The sequence below is a fragment of the Perognathus longimembris genome, chromosome 4, assembly GCF_023159225.1.
Source record: "Perognathus longimembris pacificus isolate PPM17 chromosome 4, ASM2315922v1, whole genome shotgun sequence".
Taxonomy (NCBI): Eukaryota; Metazoa; Chordata; class Mammalia; order Rodentia; family Heteromyidae; genus Perognathus; species Perognathus longimembris.
Window position 1 is genome coordinate 43,766,530 of NC_063164.1, and position 16,568 is coordinate 43,783,097.

Consider the following 16,568-nt stretch of genomic DNA (forward strand, 5'->3'; position numbering starts at 1 on the left):
GGTTCAAATGGTAGAGTGCTAACCTTGAGCAAAAAAAAGATCATGGACAACACCCAGGCCCTGAGTTTCAAACCCCAGTACAAGCATGCGCACATGCGTGCGTGCACTCACACACACATACACACACACACACACAAACACACACACACACACAGTCTTAAGAAGAGTATTCAGTGGGATTTACATCGCCAAGGTAAATACATATATAAATAATGCTTCTTGAAAATAAAGGGTCTTCAAAAATATCTTCAAGAGTTTGTTTTTCTTAAATCAATGGCGTTAGTGTTTGTCAAACTCATCAAACAGCTGAAAGTCCATTTTTCGATATATTAAGGATTACCTTTGTGCAGTTACTTTCTTTCAAAGCACAATCACTGCTTTTTCCTTGTATGAAAACATAATATCACAAAGCTGTAACTGGAAGAACTACATTAGAAAAGTATAAGAAAAATTCATTTTTCCCTGTAAACAGTGTTTTTGTCTAACCTGAGTCTATTTTCAGTTCTCTCAATTTGAAAGAAGTCTTTAATCATCCTCATTGTTTTTACTGTTGACATAACTCCAGCTGTCTCTTCTATGCTCTTCTTGTAAGATAGATTTGTATTGTCTTTTAAAGAAGCCAGCCTGAAAATAAAATGATATGAAATGAGTATACAGCTATAAAATACAATCTTCACTACTTAGGAAACTGAGAGTTGAGGATCCTTGGTCAATGCCATCCTAAGCAGAGAAGTCCAGTAAGCTGTTATATCCCATTTAATAAACAAAAATCCAGAAGCATAAGTATGGTTCAAGAGGTAGCGCACTAGCCTTGAGCAGAAAAGCCAAGCAGGAGGCCCTGATATCAATTCCCAGTACTGACACACACACACACACACATACACACACACACACACACACACACACACGTACATAAAATTCACATTAAAATATTGAAGTTCTTAACAAATGGCATTTTTAGTAGTTTAATGCTGGTAAATATAAAAGGCTTACCTTCCACATAACACATGAAATCAGTAAAAGCACCAAGAGTCCAAGTAGCAAACTACTTGTAATGACTACAATAGTGAAATGACGCTTGGGCCTCTGATGATGCAATCCTTCCAGTACCACCTGTGTACATGAAGGAAACCAAGGAAACAACATTTAGAAGCTTGGTTATATTTTCTTGGAACCCCCACCCACACTATAACAATTATACCTAATTAAAATTCCATTTGCTTACCAGTTCAAGGTCATAGGAAACACTGGAATTCATTTAGCACACATAGTGAGTATAATAGGCCTTAACCATGGCTCTTTAATCCAACCTGTTGCATTCTCATTACAACCACATTCAACTCTCTAAAAGGCTAGTGTTCCCTCACTCCTGTTATTGAAACTGCCATGCCCCAGTGTAGGAGTTAGTGACCTTTATGACTCTAGTACACGAAAGGCAGTAATTATAAACATTCAAGGTGTTTCTCATGCAGAATGAGTGTGCCACTTAAAGAATCTTACATATGCAATGTTCTCATCCTTGTTTAGTTCAATGACTTTTGGATGTGGCTCATGAAAAGCTGTTGCTCTTATTTCAAACTTGAGTGCTGAAGTATCATCCTGTTTGTCAAAAAGAGAAACATCACTGTAGCCCAAGTCATATTTTTTAATTCATGATGACATGTGAATAGAAATAATTTATCATTAACTTTATCTATTATCTAGATGTTTCCTTAATCAAATTCATTTGTAGTTAAATGCTTTACAAAGTTTCCTTAGGTTGCAACATTACCTGTACATCATTTCACTGAAATCTTTTTGTTAAGCATTGCTGTATTGTGCATAACTTGACTTAAATGTTATTTTTCAGACCACAACATTACTAATATAATATTTTTCAGGGATATTAAAATTTTCTTCCCAAACAAGACTTGGTCTCATAAAAATATTCCCACACATCCCCAGCTTCATTTTGTTTCTTTCTAAATTAAGTACATAGGGTTTACTTGATAATTTGTCATCAAATTCTAATACAAAATTCTATCTGTGAAAGAGGTCTGAGATTTACCATCTAAAGTGAGACATCTAGAACTCAGAACTCAGATCTGTAGATGAGTTTCATAGATTCAAGTAATGTTTCAGAGATATTTCCATAAATACATTTATTAGGAGTGTGACAATATATTCCACACTTAGGTGCTCAAAGAGGTCTGTGAGCTGGGCAGCATAGGTGCTTCATGCCTGAAATCCTAGCTACTTAGGAGTCTGAGATCCAAAAGATTGTGTTTTGAATTCAAGCCAGTCAGAAGATATCCTCTACAAAATAATGTGCAAAAAGCAGGGCTGGAGGATTAGCACAAGTGAGAAAGCAAGCTGAGTTAGTTCAAATCCAAGACTTCCAACACTGTCAAAAGTGACAGTGACAAACGTGACAAAGACAGAGGGATGAGGAGAAGAGCACTTTACAATCATCAAAAGTTGAAAATTATAAAATAAGTACCAGAAATGGGTTCTTGCAGGGTGGGGAGGAAAGGGAGGACAGGTAAGAGAAAGAAGCAGGTAGAATGCAGGCAAGAATTTATTGTATATACCACAGAAATGAGAAAAATTAGGGAAGGGTAGGTTGAAGAAAGATTAAGATGTTGAAGGGATGACACAGATCAAGATACATTGTACACATAAACTGCTTTGTAAAATGGCAAAAGAAAAAGCATTCAATATATAACCTAAAATTAAGAAAAGTGAAGAATGGTGTGCATTGGGAGGGGCTGCAGAGAATGTTGAAAGAGGTAACATTGATCAAGATGCACTGTATTCATAGGCCATTTTATTGAAAGGCAACTCCCTTGTATCACTACTTAAAGACAATAAAATATTTAAAAAACAATCTTCAAAGGTTATTAGACATTTTAGAGCTGCAACTGGATGACAAGAGCCGTAGTGTTTGCAGTAGAGAGGCTATTTCTTCTTTTAAGGAATGGCCTGTAGTGTCTGGAGATATGTTTGTTGTGATATGGAGGGTGGTAGTAGTAGCATCTAATGTGGCTGCTGAGTGTGCTGTTAAATGCCCTGCAAATCCACATGGCAGCCACTGGCAACAAGGTGTGATCCGGTCTAAAACTGTCCACAGTTTGCTCATGTTGCAAACCTGAAGTGGGGGAACGGGGTATAGAGATGGAAAACTTCTAAAAGTCCCATGAATTTCTTGTAGTTCCTGACTTTTCCCAAAATTTCCAATTAGCATGAACAGCTCTCTTTTTCTGCCTATTGGGCCTATCTTCTCCTTGATTTCTCAGCTGCAGTTTCTTTTATTTTAGGACATACCACAAACTAAGTGTGAATAAAATTCATCCCATTTAATATGCAACATCACAGAGACAGCAATTGAGATCTTATCCATACTGAGTATGGGGAAACTAAAAAACAACTTGAGGTAAAACTAGTTTCACCTCAAAGTGCTCTTCCTAAAAATACATGCTCCTTTTATATTAAATAAAATTTTAGTGGGACTGGGAATATGGCCTAGTGGCAAGAGAGCTTGCCTCGTATACATGAGGCCCTGGGTTCAATTCCCCAGCACCACGTATACAGAAAACGGCCAGAAGTGGCGCTGTGGCTCAAGTGGCAGAGTGCTAGCCTTGAGCAAAAAGGAAGCCAGGGACAGTGCTCAGGCCCTGAGTCCAAGGCCCAGGACTGGCCAAAAAAAAAAAAAAATTTTTTTTTAATTTAATTTTTCGAAGTTCATGAAGTGGTTTTTTTTTCCCTCTACTGCGATTAAGTAACTATATAAATTTCACAGTGCACAGTTTACATTCCCAATGATGAACATCAGCATTCTAACCTAAAAAGCTTATGAACTCTATGAACATTAACAATAAAACAATTTATTACAAGTCAGGTGATATGTACATTTCATTTTTTTTGGCTTAGTATTATCTATTCCTCTTTTTCTCTCATTTCTTCCCTCCCCCACCACCCTTGAGTTCTTTAGTTCCAGTTCATCAATGTCCATTGCAGCCAATGGGCCCTTCTACTGAATTTTTTTTCATTAAGTCTTTTTTAATATTGTTTTTACTATTGTTTTAATATTGTTCATGAATTTTGATGGCTTTTCAATTTTGTGAAATGTTTCACTTTACTTCATAGCTTTATTTTTTTGTTTGCCAGATGTCATTTTTTTTCACTTAAATATATTTATTTATTTATTGTTAATTGTTGTTATTTTGCCAGTCCTAGAGCTTGAACTCAGGGGATGGCTGCTGTCTCAGAGCCTCTTTGTACTCAAAACTAATGCTCTACCATTTGAGCCAGAGCTACTTCTTATTTTTCAAATACTAGATCTTTTAGAATTTAAAGCAGTGTGGAAACAATTTTAAGGATCAAGGGTGAACCAATTCAGCAGTAACCCCCCCTAGACACTATGTTGGAAATGAACTATGTAACTTGGGGGTGTGGGGTCGGATGTTGGGAGGGGAAAACTGTGAGAAAATGAGGGAGAGAGTGACACTTATCACAAGGATAAACTTGTTACCTGACTTAAATAACTGTAACCCCTCTGTACATCACCATTAAATAAAATTGTAAAAATGTAAAAAAAATCAAAAACAAAATGAATTTTAGGTTCTATAAATGTTAAGCTAGTCAATTTCTTTGATTTCATTAATGTTCATAATCAGTTTGACTTTCTCAACTAAATCACTTAATTATTCTGTATTTTAGTCAAGCTGAAGTGATATATGGAAATATAATTTATGTTCTATTACAAACTTATTTTTGTTTTTCCAATTTGTGGAATGTCTTCATGTCATCTTGACTGTAAAAGAGAACTGGATTTATAAATTGCATATGAACTCACCCACATCCCAAAGTTGCTAAGATATTTTGGACTCACCATTTCCAAAATGGAAGACCGGCCTTCCAGCTGAATGTGAACACTAGCTTCCTTCCCACTCTCCATTCTCCCCAAATTGCATAGGAAATTTAAACAGTACAGATCTGTGTTCATGCAGTACTGGAAAAGAAGGTAAAAATATATTAAAATGTTCAACATCCAAACAAAATTTTAAAAAAACATAACACACCTGAAAATCTGACATTTACGCAGAGAATTAAACATCTGTTTTCCTTTAGTGGCATTTCAAAACTATCCTATTTTAAATAAATCCCAAATATTTTTTTAAATTTGTAAATATTAACAGAAATAAAGTGTACAATTGGGGCATGTATCCTCACCATTTTTACTAATTTAACATTCTGGGAGGATGAAAAGCAAGAAGTCGAAGACTAGTCATCTTAAATTACACGTATTTGCTGTACATAACAATAATTTGAAATTTTGATAGTTTGACACTGTTGCTTCACATTTAAAAAATGAACTTACTAAGATGAAAAGAATTAAACTGATAAGTCATAAAGGCTTCCCGGGTGGCTTTGTGTCCTGAGGACTCTTGAATTATTAGATAATAAGATCAAGATATATATTTAACACGGCCTCTCCACTTGTCCAATTATCTTGTGCCTTATGTGCAGGAATGTTACCTAGTCTCCTGTTCTCTCTAACCAGTCACCTGACAGCTCAAACCCATTGGTTTTAAGTGTTACACTTCTCTGTTGGAAAGGAAAGAAAACACTGAAGAACTGAAACATACCAATAGCCTTTTATCAGTCTTTGACATAAATTTGAAAATGTCTCTCAAAGTCTCCATTGTCCCCTTTTCCTGCTTTGATGCACACTCTCTTTGGTAATTGTTAAAGTGACATTGTCCAGTAGTTGTCTAAAGAAAGAAAACAACAAAACTATTATTTTGTGACACATGGAAGAACCAAAGCAACATAGTTTTAAAAGTTCTATTTTCTTGTTTTCTCATAAAACTTGCCAAATAGCTAACCTGTAAAAATATTGTTGGGGCTGGGAATATAGCCTACTGGCAAGAGTACTTGCCTCCTATACAAGAAGCATGGGTTAGACTCCTCAGCACCACATATATAGAAAACGGCCAGGAGTGGTGCTGTGGCTCAAGTGGCAGAGTGCTAGCCTTGAGCAAAATGAAGCCAGGAACAGTTCTCTGGCAAAAATAAAAAATAAATTTAAAAAAATATATATAGTTGACAAATATTTGGAAGGGACAAAATAGGAACAAAATCCCATTAAAACTTTAGAGAGTTAGATATTGGTCATAAGCAAATAAGATGGTCTTAGCTTTACAAACTTACAAGAAATAAGAAAAAAGACATTTGGACATTAGCCTGAAGTTAAACATTTCTTTGGCTTAATAGGAAAAACAAAGTGATACATTGTTTTCTACAGAAATGATTATCTCAATCTGAAATTCAAGTTAGAAGTTTAAAAAAAATCACAGAAAAACTTAGGTAAATTAATTTTGTGAATGATTTTTCTTCAAACTATGAGGCAAAAAGAGTTCTGATGGACAAGCACAAAAATTGATTTATAAATAATTATTAAAATATTGCTTTCCGGGCTGGGGATATAGCCTAGTGGCAAGAGTGCCTGCCTCGGATACACGAGGCCTTAGGTTCGATTCCCCAGCACCACATATACAGAAAACGGCCAGAAGCGGCGCTGTGGCTCAAGTGGCAGAGTGCTAGCCTTGAGCGGGAAGAAGCCAGGGACAGTGCTCAGGCCCTGAGTCCAAGGCCCAGGACTGGCCAAAAAAAAAAAAATATATATATATATATTGCTTTCCGGGCTGGGGATATAGCCTAGTGGCAAGAGTGCCTGCCTCGGATACACGAGGCCCTAGGTTCAATTCCCCAGCACCACATATACAGAAAACGGCCAGAAGCGGCGCTGTGGCTCAAGTGGCAGAGTGCTAGCCTTGAGCGGGAAGAAGCCAGGGACAGTGCTCAGGCCCTGAGTCCAAGGCCCAGGACTGGCCAAAAAAAAAAAATATTGCTTTCCTCAAGAAAAGCTCTATTCCCAATCTTTTAATAGTGGGCTCCAACCTTATGAAATAGACTACCAATGAAATTATTTCCACATTAGTGGAAAGAAGATATATCCTAAAATAATGACACAAAGAACACCTGCTGTTCTATGATGCAAAATAATATCTCAAGAAGATGGATCTTAAAAACTGGCTCAATACAGATTTAATAAAAAGTTTTACTATTGTGTAAGTCAAATGAATTTTCATTGTTATTCTACAGACTAAAATAATGTATAAAAGTACACTCAACAGATTCATAGTCTTTAGTGTAATGGAAACAAGTGTACAGTCTATCTTAGTAATCAATATTACCTAGAATAAAGGATTGGTTTGAATTTATTTTGGTATTTAAGACTCACTGGGTGAAAATCAGCTAGAAGGAACATATTTTTACCTGGACATCTAGAATGTTGAATAGTTTATCAGTCTGAGGGACAAAAGAATTTGGTACCATTATTTCCACAGTAACATTTGGAGCCATGCTAATGCCAGTGTTGATAATCTGATAAAAAGAAAAAAGAAAACAATTTAAAAATTTTCCCACAGTTATAAGTACTGAAATTGATAAACTTTGAGGTGACCACTCTAAAGTTATGGTGATGGTGATTTGTGATCAGAATCCACAAAGCAAAGGGAAAGAGTATAGTCAGAATTTTTACAGTTTGCTACAGTCTAAAACTCTAGGACTTCTTCTTAGCATTTTTGTGTGCTTTTTTTCAGTTAAAAAGTCTGAAAGAAAAGAGAGCTGTACAACACATAGGTGGGGAGAGGAGAGAAAAACTGGGAGAGCGCAAAGGAATGGTGACATTGTCCACAAAGAAATGAAGGTTGTACCTGACTTATATAATCATAACCCTTTTGTACATCTTTTTCAGAGTAATAATTAAAAAATTTAAAAGTCTGCAATGAATTATTGCAAAGTTTTAAGAAAGAACTCATTAACATATACTCACATCCCATATTACACATTTTAAAACTCAATCACTTAGTCCTCATATCTATCCTATGAAGTGAATCAGCATTTTAACATTCATCAAATAAAGAAAATGCTAACAGGTGTTTATATTATTTCTAATATGAAAGCTGAGAATGACAAGACCTGAATTTTTGCTGTTCTATTTCTATGTTCTATGATATTTTCCCCAAATCACTTTGCTTTGACAGGATACTCATGAACAGTAGAAGAGTAACTTTAATTTCATTCAGTTGAATTATAAGACTTATGCATTCAGAAAAAGAGAAAAGAGTATATTACTGGGTCTTCAAACAAAAACAGAACATTCTAAATAATAGTTTGAAAAATCACTGAAAAGTTTGTTTTGTTATTGTTGATAAGCTTGGGGAGTTACAGATCTCTAAAAGGAGAGATTGGGGCAGATATTACCTCCTGAAAATGCCCTTTTGTAACTATAAAGCCAATGCAGAGTCATACAAAAGCAGAATATTTGTAACAAAACCTAAATTAGAAAAGGATGACTCACAGAGTTGCTGTAATCTGAGTATGCCATAGGTAAAAAGTGAGAGTGCCTAGATTTAGGGTGGGAGGTAATTGGTAGGCCACCGAGGCACTGAGAAGCTACAAAAAGAAATGTCAGCAGTGAAGTGGGAGTTCCATTAGAGCTCCACACAGTCTAAATTATAATTATACTTCATTCCTGATCACTCGGTAACCTCCAGATTTCCAAAGACATTGATTAGCTAGAACAGAAACTGCAAGTTGGTCCACTTTAGTGGCCCTATTTTACATTAATTAGAATACATTTGACTATTAATTATAAAGTAATTAATAGGTCTCTTAAACTCCCACAGCTTGGTTTTCATTTCAGTTTATCCAAGCACAACTCCCCAGTGTTTTCTAAGAAGTTCTTGGGTTTCTAAAGTGGAAAACTAATTTTTTTCAACATTCTATACATACTAACCTAATAAAAACTACAGTGGATATGAAATCAATAGGATTTAAAGGTTATTTTTTTCACAGATCTAGGGCAGAGTCCAAGCATTCGAAGTTTGATTAAGTACCACACTGATTCTAATATACCTTTGAAAACCATTGTTTTCCAAAGTGGCACATTTAATCCAAGATTTACATCCTCTATAGGCCGTTAAACAACTCTAAGGATGTACAGTTCTTTTGATTAAAAAAATATTTTTGTAGGCTTTATTTCTTAACATTTGAAAGACAACCAGTAGAATTTTTGAAAGAAACTTTATCTTAGTATATTAATACTCCTGGGTCATTATGGTGTTCTTTACTTCTTAAAAACATTGTTCATTTGTCATAAGTCAGAAAACCTATACCTTGAAAGTCTGGATAAGTCAACCTTAAATGGAGAGAAGGAAAGTAAAATCTTCCTTTAATGTAATGTTCCTGGAATGTTTGGACTACTATGGAGCTGTAAACTACTGGAACTTTCTCAGATTTTTGCCAACATTGTCTTTCCTCAGCCTATCTGCAGATTGTCAGCAGATTTAGATCTTCCTGGTTCCTGACACTACCTTTGCAGGACCCTGCATATCCTGTGAGGAGGTGTGGGCTTGCAGGCCAGGGGCAAGAGAAGTGGAGGAAAGCAACAGGAGGCAGAGAGGAAAGAGCCTGATCCCTGGCACAGAAACCCCCAATAAATCATGGCTGGCAAAAAATCATGATCTGTGATGGTCATGGCAAGGATGGTAGCAATGCATCAGAATAAACTTGCCAGTTTTTTTACCAATATCAATACTTTTCTTACATGGAAAGTGAAGTTCAGTTTCTCTGCCATACATGTTTCTGGCTCATTGTCTTCATTTGATCCATATACAAATGAAGTTGGATTCACAAAGCTGATAGGAACAAAATAAATTAATTGAGTTTTTCTCTTTTTTCTTATTTATTCATTCATTCATTCATTCATTTGTTCATTCATTCACTCATGCCAGTCCTAGGGCTTAAATTCAGGACTTGGGTGATATTCTTGGGCTTTTGTGTTCAAGGCTAATGCTCTACCACTTGACCCAATGCTCCATTTGTTTGTTTAATGTTTAAATAGATATGAGTCTCATGGACTTTCCTGCCCCAGCTGGCTTGAAACTAAGATCTTCAGATCCTAGCCTTCTGAGTTGCTAGGATTTACAGGCATGAGCCATAGGCAACTGGCCTTAAGTATCTTTTTAGACAAGGTACATGGTCTTTACAGCATTTTTAAGAAACTCCTTAAAATACCTTGAGTTACTTGGTTATGTAAGAACTGCAAAAGTAAGGGAATTACAAGGCCACAAGCTCTGACTTGAGTGATAGTGTTCCTTCTCACCAATACTTTCTTCTTTTACTGAAACCTTCCCCGATATGCCCAGTTCATTCTTCTCTGACAGTTCTTGCCCTTTGAGCCCTCAATGAACTCACACAAAGTTGGCAATTGTGGCAAAAATCCTTAGGTTTCCCCTAAGGGCCTTATACTTTGAGCTAACATGTTTTTCAGTTATTTTCGTTCTCAGTTCTTGCTCATATTAAGGAATTCAAAGTCTGGGGAACAAGCCAAACTCCAATAGGTATGATAATTAAAAAAAATAAACAACAACAAAAATTAGCCAAGCACTAGTGGCTCACACTTGGAATCCTAGCTACTCTGGAGGATGAAATCTGAGGATCCCAGTTCAAAGCCAGCTGGAGCAGGAAAGGCAATGAGACTCTTATAAAGAACCACCAGAAAAGTGGAAGTAGTGTTGTGGCTCAAGTTGGTAGAGTGCTAACTTTGAGTAAAGAAGCTCAGGGACAGTGCCCAGGTCTTGAGGTCAAGTCCCATGAACAACAACAACAAAAGTAAAGAAAAGAAAAAGGGAAATGAGATAGGTCGCTAGCGATGAATATTGAGGAATGCTTTCTGAGGAAATTCTACTCTGCAGTTTATATTAGGCAGCTAACATTAGGTTAGCATCCATAATAAATAGGAACGAAAGTAGAAATAATCAAATGGTGTATGTATTTATACAATATGCATATGCTGCATATATGTATATGTATATAGTTACAGACATTTTGTGCCCCACATAATGAGATGTGAATGGAGAAATGGATTTCTCATCAGGGAGGGGAGAAGAGAAAAATATTTTAGGCCAGGAAACATGCAACTAGCATTTCATTTGTTTATGTACTGATTTTTGAGGTCTTAACTTTTTTGGTCCCATTTTAGCTCATTGATAAGCAATCCATCAGTTTCAGCTTCTGACAGTTTAAATAATTGCTTATCTGCTTTGTGAAACTGTTTTTTGAACTCAGGGCCTTGAACTTTGGAGGCATACGCTCCACTATTTAGGACATGCCTCAGCCCTAAATTTATGTAGTTTTAAAACAACTTTATGGGTAGCTAAAGTGATGGGTCTTTACATTCAGAACAATGAAAAAAATATGCTTTTTCATTTTTGTTCTGCATCTCTGATCTTCTAAGGCTTAAAAATGTAGCTGTAAAACAAGACTAATAAGCTTGTATTATGGGCATTTTCTTAATCCCCTTTTCATTCTTCCTGCATCAATCTTTTTGAATCAGATCCATTAAGTGGTTACTGAAAACCTGATGTAACGATAGCAGAATTTGACAAGTTTATGAGTTTCAAGAGCAGACAGGGAAACCTGTAAGTGAGCTCTGTCATGTCTCAATGCATTTTCCAAATAGGGAGATATGTATTCTGAAGAGTGTGTGTATGGATTTGACTGCCCTTACACTTCTTTGGACTTTTCTCAGGTCACTTAATATGATTATGTACACAGTACATTGTGTAACTCTAGAGCCTATGGATTGCGTAGTGAACAACCAAAAGGTTATGTCTTTTTAGAAACTTATTGGGCTCTTCTAGCATGAACTCTCCACTACCTTGGCATGACTGTGATAAGGTATCAGTGATGATTACTGGGTAGATTAAAATAATGAGCAGCTAACTGGGTGCTGGTGGCTCTCCACTCTAATCCTAGCAGTTTAGGAGACCAAGATCTGAGGCTTACAGTTCAAAGCCATACTAGTCAGAAAAGTGTGTGAGACTGTTATCTCCAATAAACTACCAAAAATAAAAAATAAAACAAATGGAGCTGTGGCTCAAGTGGTAGAGCACTAGCCTTGAGCACAAAAACTCTGTGAGAGCACCCAGACCCCGAGGTCAAGCCCCAAGACCCACATGAATAAAAGCCCCAAATGGGCAACCAAGCAAGGAACTATGCACTGAGGTAATGATTAGGGGACAGAGAATCCTTTTCATTGAAAAAAAATTAAGTATGTTTCTTACATTAATGCAAGAAGCAATTCAGTCAGCTCTAAACTTCATAGAATCTCTTGCCTCTACTTACCCATGAACAGTTAGCCTAATTTCGTATCTTAAAGGTATTGTTAAAGTCACTGTATTATCCTTCAGGTCATCCAATTCTTCATTCTCACTACAGAACCAGAGAGAGAAGAGCCTGTTAGAATACTCTGAGCACAAAAAACCATCACCAGAAATAACTAAAAACATGTTATGCATGCCTAATAGAGTTGATTAATGCTCTGCCAGGCAGTGATAAAAACAGATGTGATAGTAAGAAGTATTTAATGAATACAATTGGTAGAGATTTACTCTCATAATTTAAGTTGCTATGTGTGTCGAATATTGGAAGACTGTTGCTTTTTAAAAGAAATGATTATATAAGAGAAACATTTTTCTACAGAAAAATCTATGAAATATAGCTTCAAGTCCCCTCCCCCATCTCTCAAAATACACAGGTGTGTTCCTTCAAGTACATTATTTTTTTTTTTTGCACAATGAACGGTACCAGGAGGCATGCACTGTGATGGTGAGGTCCTCTTTTGCTTTGTGGAGGGAGCTCACATCCAGGAGAAAGCTAATGTCCATCTGTAAAACACAAACAAAAGGTTCATTTTTAATCACAGTTTAAAATGTATTCTTTTTGTAACCTGACTTTTCATTTTTCTCTATAGTTTCTTTCTTTCCCTCCTATGGAACAGAGGATCAAAGCTATCGTGTTGATATAAGCTACCTATTACTTGACAGTGAGACACCGGGAAGCTTTTGGGTTTGTGGCCATTTTAACATGCAGGCATTTCCACAAGTAGCGTTCAGAGACAAAGCTTTCTTGGCAATGTGAAGACAGGCAGGTCCAGACGGACAAAATTAGAGATGCTTTAACAACTTGACTAAGGACTCTTGCCAAAAACACCTTTTATGTATAGCAGAGGTAACATGCCTGGCAGACAGGGCCACCTGGGGTGGGGTGGGGGGAGTGTTGGGGAAGGCTGAGCAAACAAGCAGAATTCCGATTGACACATTCACTTGTCTGTCTCAACAGAAACACATCCTCCTTCCCCTGAAGGCAGTGAACAATGCCAAAAATATAACCGTAAACCTCAAAGATTTCAGGACAAGTTGGGTTTGCTTTTACTGTATCATTTAGCTACACACTCTAAGTACACTTTTTATTTTCAGTATAGAGGTAGGAAAAATGGTAAATGAAAAACATAAATGCTAAATACTTACCTTTGAGAGATGATCTACATATATATAACCAACACTGCAGTCAAGTTTTACTGTTCCAGACTTTTCTGTTACTTCACAGTTTATTTGTTTTTCTTCCTAAAAGGAAAGATAGAACAACCAGGTTGAGTAGAAAGAGAAGAAGAATTTTATAACATATGTTTATGGTTCTTAAGAAGGAAGTCAGTCCCGAAGTATTTACTTTCTTTTTTTTTTTTTTTCTTTTTTTTTTTTGCCAGTCCTGGGCCTTGGACTCAGGGCCTGAGCACTGTCCCTGGCTTCCTTTTGCTCAAGGCTAGCATTCTGCCAACTTGAGCCACAGCGCCACTTCTGGCTGTTTTCCATATATGTGGTACTGGGGAATTGAACCCAGGGCTTCATGTATATGAGGCAGGCTCTCTTGCCACTAGGCCATATTCCCAGCCCCAGAAGTATTTACTTTCCTAGGAAACCATTTTCTATTTAGTCTGGGAATATGAAAGCAGAAATACAAAATAATTTAAATATATGTGTACATGTGTATACTAACATTCATGCAAATCTTCCATAAAAAAGTCTTATAGCTTTCTTTCACTTTTTGTATTTCTTACTTAAGCTAAAAGCTATTTAAAAAAATCAGTATGTAAGGAATATTGGAGCCACATTTCATTCTTCTGCCCAGTATTTGAAAGGATGTTGCAAGGTATTTAATAAAAATAACTGAATTTACAATAGATGTACTTTAAATATATATTCTCTGAACATCTGGAGCTTCTCCTCTTTCTTTGGGAACAGACTCCCAATGGTTCAGATAAAAGGGTTAATAGGTATTTGTAAGAGGTCAAAGGCCTTTCTCAAATACCCTTGGTGTAAAAAAGGTAATTAAAAAGGTAGATAAATTGGCTAAAAGATGGAAATATCTCAGAGGAGAAATGGATGGAAGCTTTCTCACTGCAACTCAAACTTACTAATATTTATTGATGGATTTAAATGTCTGCAAGAAAGATAGATATGGTGTTAAGAAAAAATTTCCAAGTTCTCCAGGCTCTGTGTTCAAAGAAAAGCTTGACTAACACTTGACTTGCAATGGATGATGTCTAGTTCTAATGTACTGAGCATTTGGGGGAAGAAGACTGAGAGGCCTAACTTAAAATGACATGAATTCTCCTATTTGCAGTTCTTAAAAATTAAATAAAATCTTAGAAGCTCGTGATTTTATTGTGTACAGTACCTACCAGGTCTAAAATCTTAATGAAGTAAAGCCCTGCAGGTAGTTTGACATGAAGAGTCGTCTCATAGGCATCATCTCCTCCATTAAACAGAGACACGTTCAACATCAGCGTCTTCATGCTCCCAAGAGCAAGGTAGGTTTTATTTTCATATGGCCTAGAAAAGAAGTAATATTACGTAGGTCATATTTAGGAAATTGAATTCCATCTCCATATATATGGTATTTACACTGATCATAAACTATCTAGACAAAATACCCATGCATATGACTCTATGCAAATAGATTTGAATTCATATGAAAAGAGTTCAGTATTTCAGACAAATTCAGTCAGGTATTGCCAAAGAAAAGCTTTTTTCGAAGTAGTTAAAATGAAGTAGTCTTTCCATTTTACTTACTGTTTTACTTTCTATTTTCTGCTTAACTGTAATTTTAAAAATTATCTTCAAGTAGTTCTATAAAGGAGTGGCCATTCAACAATGCAGTTTATGAGTACATATTGGTCAATGTCACCCCTTTCACCATTCTCCCCCATCCTTCCCAACCTCACCTCTTCCCTCATTTTTTTTTTTATTTGGTAGGCAATGCACTGGATTTTAAGACCTCTCTTCATTCATTTACTCCTCTCCTCTTGAAATCCCCACCCCATTTCAAGTACCAGTTTCCTAGTGTTATTTTGCTGGATTGTGAGTTAGCCTTTCTAAGGAATTACACTGTATGTTAACTCTGCAATTTTAACCTTGTGGCTATTTTTGCAATGTTTCCTAGAGACAAATCAATTTCTCCTTTTCTTTAAAGTCTTAAATAGGCACTAAACTAGTAGTCTGCCCAACCAAATGACTTAAAGAGAGGGGAACTTTGAGAAAAGTGGATGAGAAAGCAAGGGAATATTTTGCTTAAAATGACGAAAATTTGGATAGGCTAGGATGTACTAGCAAGTAAGAGGCACAAGAATCTATAAGACTAGAGTTAATTTCTGAAGCAGGGTGGCTCACTACATCTATCAAAATTAGACTAAATTATAAAACAGAATTACAAAAGGACCTCAATTGAGAAATTGCAAAGAAAAGATTGTTACAGATCCAGATGTGTCAGTTCAGATCCTGGAGCTACAAGCAGTTCTTTGGGTCTCAGCATTGCTAAGCTTTGACTATCACATATATTAGTGGTAAGTTTAATGTTTGATGAACTTTATAAATTCACAGTATGGAGTCCTCAGCATGTTTTAAATGTGAAGAACTTTAAGGTTGAAGGAAATTGCTTAAATGCCACAGCTAGATTTTTCTAAAACCTCAAAGCAATTGCATTTTTTTTTCTACACAATTTCTCTCTCAGGATTAGAATAACTCAATGCTAAGGAAAACTTTAAATTACAGAATGCTATGATTTTTATAAATGTTCTCCAACCAAAACAAGGCATTACTACCTAATAATTTAAAAATTGGAAAAATCAGTTCAAACTAGAGAAGAACATAAATAGCAAAGTGAAGAAAGTTATAACAACAAAACAGGCAAACATTGCCCCGGCATTTTGAAGGTTTCTTTTCTTTAAATTGAACCAGTCTGCCCACGTTTGTCTAGAAGATAAGGGTATAAATAATCTACCCATGGAAATACTGAACTAAATGCAGAAGAGGCATGTAATAATTTCCTGGGAATTGACTAAAGACAAAGGATATCGATGGGTGGTTTAAGAACATGTTTCAGAAGATTTCCTTTGAAGCACTACTTGAAGAGGTGACAATGGATGACTATAATTGAAATTTTCTGTACAATAAATCAGGTGCTATGCACTCCCACACATCAACATAGTTAAAATACCTTTTACTCTCTCATAGAAAAGGTCAAGGACAGGATCACAGATAAATGTAAACACACAGTGTAAATCCATAGAAGGAGTTATGAATAGAGAGCTCTGGGTGACCAGGGAAAGGGAAACACTT

The 16,568-nt window shown here is 36.1% G+C and overlaps 1 protein-coding gene across 1 annotated transcript in view; it reads right to left on the reverse strand.

Annotated features, from left to right (window-relative positions):
* Nucleotides 1-119: 119 nt before the first annotated feature.
* Nucleotides 120-16,568, reverse strand: part of Itga4 (integrin subunit alpha 4) — a 66,481-nt gene continuing 50,032 nt past the window's right edge. Inside the window, exons 18-28 of the mRNA XM_048345142.1 lie at nucleotides 14,633-14,783; nucleotides 13,422-13,517; nucleotides 12,700-12,779; nucleotides 12,238-12,324; nucleotides 9,656-9,746; nucleotides 7,321-7,428; nucleotides 5,628-5,753; nucleotides 4,871-4,990; nucleotides 1,501-1,599; nucleotides 994-1,113; nucleotides 120-624 (exon numbers count right to left, since the gene is read on the reverse strand). Of these exons, the coding sequence (XP_048201099.1) occupies nucleotides 526-624; nucleotides 994-1,113; nucleotides 1,501-1,599; nucleotides 4,871-4,990; nucleotides 5,628-5,753; nucleotides 7,321-7,428; nucleotides 9,656-9,746; nucleotides 12,238-12,324; nucleotides 12,700-12,779; nucleotides 13,422-13,517; nucleotides 14,633-14,783 (1,177 nt within the window). The 3' untranslated portion in view covers nucleotides 120-525. The remainder of the gene's footprint in view (nucleotides 625-993; nucleotides 1,114-1,500; nucleotides 1,600-4,870; nucleotides 4,991-5,627; nucleotides 5,754-7,320; nucleotides 7,429-9,655; nucleotides 9,747-12,237; nucleotides 12,325-12,699; nucleotides 12,780-13,421; nucleotides 13,518-14,632; nucleotides 14,784-16,568) is intronic.